The 9,906-nt window shown below is 35.6% G+C and overlaps 1 protein-coding gene across 1 annotated transcript; it reads right to left on the bottom strand.

The window, feature by feature from the left end:
• Positions 1–4,621: 4,621 nt before the first annotated feature.
• On the bottom strand, positions 4,622–8,723 carry LOC112291728 (acyl-CoA-binding domain-containing protein 6). The gene is made up of 2 exons (XM_024539549.3): positions 8,411–8,723; positions 4,622–7,100 (listed from the first exon to the last, which is right to left on the bottom strand). The coding sequence occupies exons 1-2, from the start codon at positions 8,539–8,541 to the stop codon at positions 5,048–5,050; spliced, it is 2,184 nt and encodes a 727-aa protein (XP_024395317.1). The 5' UTR covers positions 8,542–8,723; the 3' UTR covers positions 4,622–5,047.
• Positions 8,724–9,906: the final 1,183 nt, after the last annotated feature.

The following is a 9,906-nucleotide window of genomic DNA, read 5'->3' on the forward strand; positions in this document are numbered from 1 at the left end:
CAAGTTAGCCATGTGCCACACATGTTGGAAGCTTAAAGAACAAGCTAACTACGTGGTCCATCCATAGAAAACTTGCCTTGCAAGCAAAGGCATGTGGCCTAGAAAGTCAACATATATTGGAGGTCTTATAGAACATCGCCATGTGGCTTCTAGTTAGATAGTATATATAGAGGCAAGAGTGAAGCCCTCTTCACTCTTGTCAACTCCTTTCTTGCTTCTAGTCTAGTTTCAAGGGTCTCTAGTTTTCTTGTATTTTGGCAATAGCCATTCCAATTTCTTTCTTAATATACATATTTCTATTTTGTCCTATTTCTTTGAGAAAAGTCTCACTTACTCTTTAGCTTTCATCGAGTTCTTGTCCTTGACATCGGGCGACTCAATGTGGTTCCAATTACGGGGGTTTTGATTCTGTTTCAGGCTGTCTTGTTCTCTGTGCCGTTTCAGGGAACGTTGATTTCGGTAAAAGGATCTCTTAAAGGTAAAAACGAAGGAGAGAACTCTAACGGCGGAGCCAATTTCGGATCCAAGACAGAAGATTGAAGAAATTCAGTGGCTAGGGTTTGAAAGAGGGGAGAATTAGGGTTAAAAGGGAGGATAGGTTAAGAAATGGGAGGGGAGAGAATAAGTTTTTTTGGAGAAGGGTCAGAGAGCTAGCTTCATGCTTCGGGCGGGGAAAAAAGACAAAGAATTGGATTTTTTTTCTTCATAGGGTTTTGGGAAGACTAAGGCAATTAATCACTAAATCACTCATCCGTCCTCCTGAATTTCCTATTATATGGACTATTAATATATTTTACGAATATCTTTCAAAAACGAATTAATATCTATTCTAAAATTATCATTATAAAATATTATAAAAATATTCAAAAATTATTTAGTATTATTTAGGAGTTTTTAGAGAAAATTTCAAGACTTTGATAAAATTGAGTTTTTACCCCCTTGGGAGCTTTTATGAAGAAATGGAGCAAGATTTGAAAGTCATAAGAGATTCTTAGGATAATTTTTTGTTTTTAAATATTATGATGAATTCAAAAATGCAAAAAGATAAATTTCACTAGTAGAAAATTGGAGGACTAGTAACTAGGCTAGTCCTTGTAGGGAAGAAGGTATTCAAGTCCAATATGAATTATAGCACCTTGAATGTAGTTAAAAAGATAAGACTAAGACCTTGTAGCCTTTATTGGCAATCCAAATATACTATATATAAGCCTTGGTGAAGCTTGAACCCTTAAACTATAAGTAAATTACCATTTTTGTAAAATATTTTTATTTAATTATTTTTATTTACTTGCTATCTTTAAACCTTCATAACTTATTCATAATAATTCAAATTCATATTTTTCTTACATCATTAAAAAGCTAAAAAATTATCTTTTTAAAATTATATTTTAAAATAAATAAATAAATAAATAAATTATTAGGTAAAAATTCAATAAACAAACTATAACTTAGTTTTGGATTGTATAATTGCTTGATTTCATTTATATCATTTTTTTGTATTTTTTCTTCTTTTTTTCTTCTTATTTGCTTCTTTTACTTTATACCACCAATTACAAATGATTCTTAATTGAGACCATCTTATTATTTAGATTGAAGGATAGAATTTACCTTAATAATATCTAAAATTTAATATTCATGAATTAGAATCAATAATTTTTTAATGAAAAATTACATAATATAATAATAAATATTATTTTTTATTTTAATATTTTTTATTAATTTTTTTAAATAAAAAATAAAAAATGATATCAAATAATATCTTAATTAAAAAAAACTAAAATGTAATCTTCAAAATTCATAAAAATCTCTAGTACTTATTTATTTGGATTTTAATTACTGTAAATCTAAGTCCTTTCTAATTATTTATATCAATTTTAACTACATTGTGTTAAAGACATGAATCATAAAAAAATCTAATGATCAATACACTCTTGTGACTAAAAAAGAATAGATAATCATTCAAAGATGCTATAATATTAAGACTAAAATAGCTATTACCAAAAACAAGAAAACTAAAGACTCTCAAAATAAGACAAATAATAAGAAAGATATTAAAAATAGTAAAGAAGGCCTCATTCTTATATCTATATATACTATCTAATTAAGAGATGTATAGCAATTTTTTATAAGACCTTCAATATGTGTCTAACTAAGAAGACACATATCTAATTTATAATATAAGTTTTTTAAATAAGTGATATATGGCCAACTTATACTACAAATCACCAACATGTACAACATATGGCCAACTTATTAGTCAATTTGTTTTATCTATCAATCACCTATAAATATGTAAAAAATCAAATTTACATCTATGAAGTTTCTAAAAAGCTATTCTACAAGATATTATCAAATTTATTTACTTCTATTTACTTCTATCTATATCTTTTAATTTAGATAAATATTCATATCTGCAAAACATTTACTACATCAATTGTTTTAAAAAATTCAATTACGCTAATTGAATCAAATTGGACTAAATTTTACTTAATTACATAAATCTTTATATTAATATATGGATATATATATATATATATATATATTGGTCAATATTCATTTTTTATAATTCATAGAATAAAAAAATTCTATTTGATTCTAATTATATCTAAGTTAATGATTGAATCAATTTTTCTTTTGCTATCTTAGATTTAGTTCTATTTTTTGGTTGATATTTTTTTGCATTAGTCAAACCAATAGCATACATCAATGTAGAATCAAACTATTATCTAAAAATATTACTTATATTGCAATCAAGTTATCTTAGAAGATCAAGATATATTTATTAAGGATTTTTTTATGTCTATTTAAAAATAAGTTTTTCTACAATTTAATTCAATAAGATATTTTATCAAGCAAAAAATTAAAATAAAATAAATAAATAAATAAATAGACACATTTGAAAGTTTCTACAAGAACTTGTGTGGTGATGAAAAGCAAGAGAATTGAGAATCCATATGAATTTATGGAAGATATTATAACATTTAAATCTACTATTATATCCACTCAAGATAGAAATTCAATGAAAATGACTAAATTGTAGCACATATGATTGAATCATCAAAGTGGACAATGACATATATATAGTGGTTATTCAAATTAATACATAGTAAATTGATATTTTTTGTAATAACATTGATATAAAGTCTTATTGGTTGCAGAATTTTGTAGGTCAAATCATTAATATTCATTCTTGCATAAGATAATTTAAATAGCTATTAGATTCAATACTACTAATTTGGCTTATATTCTTGAGGTAATCATCTAATTTTGCTAAAACACTAACATTGATATTGTAATAGCATAGATAACTTCTTTTATTATTTCAGATCTATTTGATATTGGTTGAACTAATTGTTGTTTTAAATTTTATATAAAAAAAAATTCAAAAATTATAGTTTTTAAATAGTTCTTATAGTATTTAAGTTTTTTCATTATTATTTTTTAATTAAAGTTGATATTATATTATTATTCAATTCAATGTTTTTATTAGAGAAATAAATTCATATGAAAGCATAGTTATTATTTTTAGTATATAATTCATTACATTTATATTTATTCATATTACATTTTTTATATTTAACTAACCATCTAAATAAATTAAATATCATAATAGCATTAAATAATATATTATCAAATCCAAAAATAAATATTTTAGTTGCTAACCAAGGTGGACATTTGAATGTGGTAAAGATAATTTTATACAAGATACAAGTTGTTGTATGTTATGTGTTGTAACATAATATTTTTGTTTTAACCCATATAATTATATAATTGGTAGTTCCTTAAATATACTAACATTGTGATTATTGAATATAGAAAAAGATCTCTAATATCCACAGCCTGTTTTACAAGAGATTTAGTACATAATATAGTTAATAATTTCAATTTTGACAAAATTATAGAACATGTTGATGTATGGTGGGTTAGTAATGATTTTCATTTTAAATATATTATACTATTATATCTGAATAAAAACTATTATATTTTGCACATTACCATTCTAACTTGTACAACGATATTGAACTTTCATCAAATCCTACCAGATTTCTGCATATTATTGTCCTTTTCCAAACAACTACAGAACATGCAACAATGCAAATGATTGAAAGTGATGCCAATGTTGTGCCAAAGTATAATATGTACTGGAGTTACGAACAGAGGAAAAAGTGTCAGGAAGGTGATGCATGTATACTCATGACAATGAAGCAGTGAAGGTTTTAGACAGATTGTTGAACCTTGGATTGCTGAGGAATCATATCAGAACACTCCTTGGATTACAGGATGGTCAGGTAACGTTTGAATTTGAAGAACTGTTAGTTTACAGGAACTTTTCCCCTACAGTACTTAACTCTTCATCCTCATCAATGTGTATATTTAGATATGTACGTTATTATCGCTCCTGTTCTTGGTGTTACCAAATCTTGCTGTTGCAGGCATGTTCCGCCAGCATGTGGACTCGACAGCTGAAATGACCTCTTCCAGTGGTAGGGGATCCTCGGTGGACAGCATAAGCTAAAGCGTAGTGCCCATCACAGCTTTGGGAAGAGATGCAATAATATACATGGCTTTGTAATAATTGGTTGACAAAAGACATTCCAAGTGTTGATTAAAGACATTGATCTTCTGTTGTGACGTGAAGAGCCTCTTCTTTTCATTAATACTTGAATCAGTCAACGTATTTCCTCCCCACAATGAGCATAAGCAGCTAACTGACGTCGGTGGCAACAAATTAATCTACGTCTACATCTTACTCTACCTCCAACTAGGGTGCTGTATAAAAGAATATGATCAATAATGCTGTTCGCATAAACAAGGAATCTAACATAAACTCAGAAGGTAACCTGCGAAACTATGCAAAAATAACAGCATCCCTTCGTCTCTGTTGGCTGATTCTCAAACAGCCATAATAGAGCAACCCAGTTGCCCGTGGCAAATTATTAAATATGTACCAAATATACCGGTTGTATCACAATAAGCCATATACTGCTAAGGTGTCAGTAAATGGTAGCTCCAGCGCTCTACAAACGAAGCGCACGCTAAGCTGAAGCTAATCGTACCTGGGAGCAGGAGGGGCGCCTGCCAGCCAACCCCAAACACCAGACTTGCTTTCTTTTTGAGCTGCTTCGCTAGCTACTTTATGAGAAGTAGGTATCTGTCGCTGAAGCAGGTCCAGCTCCTTCTGTAAAGCATCCATTGAACTCAACTTCTGTTTCAGCTCTGCAATCTCCACTTCAAGCCGGAAGGACCTAGACTGTTCACCTTGCAGCTGACTGCGAACCGAGAGAAGCTCCTGCTCAACATCGGCCAAAGAAGAAAGAGCCGCAGCATTTTCCACTTTGAGCTTCTCCACCTCAGCTTGTGCAGCCCGGGCCGCCATCCGCAACTGCTCAAGTCCATCATTTCGAGAACCTGATGTCATTTGAAAATGCTGCTCAAATTCATCGTTTCGAGGAGTCCCTCTTCTAGATGTGGCTGGTGAGTCTTCCTCCACGACTGAATTCGCTTCCATAGTTGTCGCATCTGATTCTTCGTCTAGGGCACTTGGTTCAACAATCTCTCCAGAATCAGACGAAGAGTCCCTATCACCAAGGGACGTGGTATTCTGCTTGATCTCCACCCCCGCATCCGCTGGAAGCATCCGGTTTCCTGTTTCTTGAGACTGCGGTGATTCCAGAACGTAAGCATGTACCTCATGATTAAAATAACCATTGTATCCACCAAAGGCCAATAACGCGTTTCCTGAGACTTCAACACTCAGGCCCTCACTGGCAACAGCGCTGTTTCCTTGAATAACACCCTGAATAGACCACGACTGAGTGATCATATCCAGAACCAATGTCTCAGAAATAGCACCTGTATTATCTCCACCTCCAACGATAAACCAATTATCACCATGAGTCGCACCAGCATGTCCCGCCCTTGGTCTTGGTGATATTCCTTTCGTTGGTACAGATGCCCACTCCATGGTCTCAAGGTCAAGCGCATGCAGATCGTTATAACAATCAGAGTGAGAACCACCTCCGAAAACAAAGATACATTTATCTCTGTAGGCTGTCGCTACATGATCCGCTCTTGGAGATGGGCAGGCTCCAGAAGCAGTCACCGCTTCCCAAGTCATTGTTTCCAAGTCTAGAATGTTCAGATCATTCAACAACCGCCGTTTCGGATCTTCCCCTCCAAACATATATAACTGTGACCCAATCAAAGTCACAGAGTGCCCTCCGCGAGAAACAGGTGCTTGGCCATACACTTCCAACTTCGTCCATGACAAGGAGTGGGTGTCAAAGGCATGAACAGTCACAGTGTCAGCACCAGGTTTAGCGTGGCCTCCTACTACAAGCAGCAGCTCTCCCCACCTTATGAGCCGGTGTCCAGCACACTGAGGAAACCAAGGCTGAAGATCCCGATGAGAGGAGAGTGGAGACTCTGGAACTTTGGTGTCTACCTTTGACCAACTCAGTTTCTTCAGGTCGAGCACCTGTACGTCGTTCAAGTAGCGACCATTATGGTTCCCCCCAATAACGTAAAGCTTGCCTTCTACTACCGCTGCTGCGTGCTGATAGCGTGCAAGTGGCTTTCGACCTGTTACGATTACTGGTACCCACTCAAGGTAGGTTGTGATTGCATCAATACCTTCTGCAACTGGCCTTTCCATCTCAGGCATTCTTGGTGTCTCGGATTGATTGAAGTCTACCTTCTCAGAAAATGACAAGTCCTCAACTTGATCATGTTTACCGTTAGTAACAATTGGATTCATCACTTTGGGTAGACTAGGCATGTCTTTTTCCAAAAGGAGCTTGGTGAGTTCCTTGGAAGCAGACTCAACAGCGGCGGTGTCTTCCAAAACTTGCACACTTTGAGATTGCTCTTTCGCACACCAGTTGGGGTCAATTTCCTCCACTGACCGAACGAAAAGTCTCATAGCTTCCAAGGAGTTCATATTCCCTAGATGATTCCAACTTGTCCATTTTGCGTGTTCAACAACTTGCCAGCCCCAAGGCTTTTTTAGCGTGCAAGGCCCCAGAGTTGCCTGTTTATAAAGCGCAAATAGAAGTAGCTGAGTTTCATTTGGTAAATTCTCTGGTAACAACTTCGTAGAACTGCAATCAATGTTCCAATGAGTCAAAACACTAGTTAGAAAGATTTAAAACCCGAGGTAACAAGCTGTGTTTTGTTTGAGGGCATGAGTGTGACTAATTGGGTCAATTAACAAACTCCCAAATGGATTTACGACAGCTTCTGAAGTTTAAGAATATTCTGTACTGGATAGAAAGTAATCTGCTAATACTAAGGCTGCCTTAGATTAATCCAAACCCTGCAAAGGGACATTAAATGGTCGCTTTTCGAGCACCTAAGTCGTCTCGGTTGCCGTGAGGTTACCTGATCGTATATCTGATGTGTGCCCGGTATCCTAAACATCTTCTGGAGTCTATTCTGGGAAAATCAGTGTCAAAATTGAGGACCTCACAGTTCCCAGCTTGGAAAAATTATTGTCTAATTCATCAGAGCTTCACAATATCCTAATCCAATTACATTTGGATTCTTGTGCATTTTCTGGTAAATTAAAAAGATTACCTTTTCCTTAAGTGGAAATACGCAAGTTACTTAAACGCTCACAATAACAATCGCAATAATGTAAACCTATCCAACTGACAATAAAATTTAGTTCACATTTGCTACCCAAACAGTGTCCAACTTGAAGAGGATGTCTGTCCTCCGATAAGATTCTTTTAATATGAAACACTTGTGAGCTGATGTACTTCAGCATCGATGGAAAACAAAAAAATTAATCAACGAGATACCACATTATTATACTACGCTTTTAGATAATATAGACAAGAGCGTGCATATAACCCTAGATCGGCACTTTGGGAAAATTTGTTCTTCCAAAGAAAACCACACTCTGTCCAAAAACGATCCTAAATGACACGTCTAACAGTAGAAAATTAAAAATTACGGATCGGGTCAATCCACGCAAGATTGAAATCCTATCATAGTATCCTGCATTACACCCCGGAGACAATTATTCTAGACTCCTTTACCACCAAAAACTGACAAAACTTGCACGCAGAACCTCCTGAACATCAGGCTCCGTTCTGCTCGGCAGTTACGGGCTTCCCGTAGCTATGTACTTCGACTAGCAGGTTATCCCAGATGGACACGCGAAAAACAATGTACAGACCATAAACTATAGAACCCCGACGCACACAACAATGTACCCCCCTCAAAAGGAGATTCACCACAAATACACCAATTCCTCGAGAGGAAACAAAAGAAACAAAGAAACAAAGAAATGACAAAAAAAAAAAAAAAGAGACCCTATGTGAAACCCCCTCACAATCCCGATCTCACACCAGCATTGCACAGCACAATCAGCAAAAGAGTCAGCCAGTTTGGATCGAGACTTTACACGGAGCGCCCGGAAGCCGAAGCGGGAGAGGACGACGACGACGACGTTGACGACGACGAAAATCCTGCAAACGATGCCGCGGCGTAGAAGCGATCTGGGTACGGAAGCTGCGCCATGACTGCCGTGTCCATGGCCAAAGCCAGAGCCCACGCCACGCCACGCCTCGGCACCTCGACGATCGAGCCAAGCTCACCAATCCTCCCTCCGCAACAGCAACAATGCGGCCAGCTCCGCTCCCGTTTACAAGCAAAGCGCACAACACACGGTGCACGGGATTTGAGCCGCTTCCCGCTTGGGAGGGAGCCAGCCAGCCGCGACGATCCCACGTTCCCTGACGTTTCCACACTTATGCCAATCCGAACCACCAGGTCGTCGCGTTCCCACGACGTGGTCTTGGGTTCGGAAATGATTGGTTTTGGGTCCCAATTTGTCTTGCTACACACTCTAAAGGGGGCGGAGGGGTGCTTCCGACACTGGTCATGCATTGCTGACGTGGACTCTGGTTGTGGTTTGAGGCCCAAAAACAAATAAAATACCCTTCTGTTCCCCTCTTTCAACAGCTTTGGGTGTAAAATAGAGCACTGCCATTCTTTTGTTGAGATTGTTTGTGTTCGAGTTATTCCTGCCGGCCAAATATTGAAGATTTTTTTGGGGAAAAAGAAAAAACGACTAGGACAACAATAATAATAACAACAACGAGCAATTTGTGGTAATTGTTGCCACAAGTTTCCAATATAATGATCCACAACCCAGACCAACTTGTACCTTTTGTTCATTTTATATTTATGAAAACATTTGACTAGGGTGAATTTTTAGTGCTTTGAATTTTCGGGAGATATTTGTGGTGTTTTGAACTTGGAAATAATGGGTTAAAATTCTAGTAAGGACATTAAAAGGTGTATTTGAAAGTTTAATCATTCATTTAACTTGTACGTTCATATTCTTTTACAGAAATATCAATCGGCATTTGTCATGCTGCCGTCTATTTCAGGGGAAACTTGCTAGCTTTGAAATAAATTAAATGTGGATCTAATTGCCAAGAGTGCCAATCAAATCACCTTTTCTTTTTAAATATTTATTTCTGATGGTACACTAACTTAATTAGGCCTCTAAATTGTTCATGTGCTTTTAAACAATTTATGGTTATTAGAAATATATTTTTTGTGGATGAACGGTAAAAAAATTCAGATTTCTTGTATCCGCGTGGAGTTAATAAAATGTTAACATGTGATTTCACATACTTTAGAACAAGAGAAAACATGTTTTTCAAGGACACTTGAACAATAAATAAACAAACTGAATAAAATGGTAAGTCCAACAAGTACAGAAAGGAAGGGCACATCTGTTTTGATATAACTTTTCTTTGAAAAATATTCATAAGCCAGGAAAGATGCAGTCATTCTGTTGAGATCATTAAATATAGCCAACGCTCTCCATAATATTTACTGTAGACTATAGTAATTACTGTAGCTACAGTATTTAGAGTCTAGTGGAGA

Source organism: Physcomitrium patens, chromosome 14 (genome assembly GCF_059467195.1).
Source record: "Physcomitrium patens ecotype Gransden chromosome 14, ASM5946719v1, whole genome shotgun sequence".
Taxonomy (NCBI): Eukaryota; Viridiplantae; Streptophyta; class Bryopsida; order Funariales; family Funariaceae; genus Physcomitrium; species Physcomitrium patens.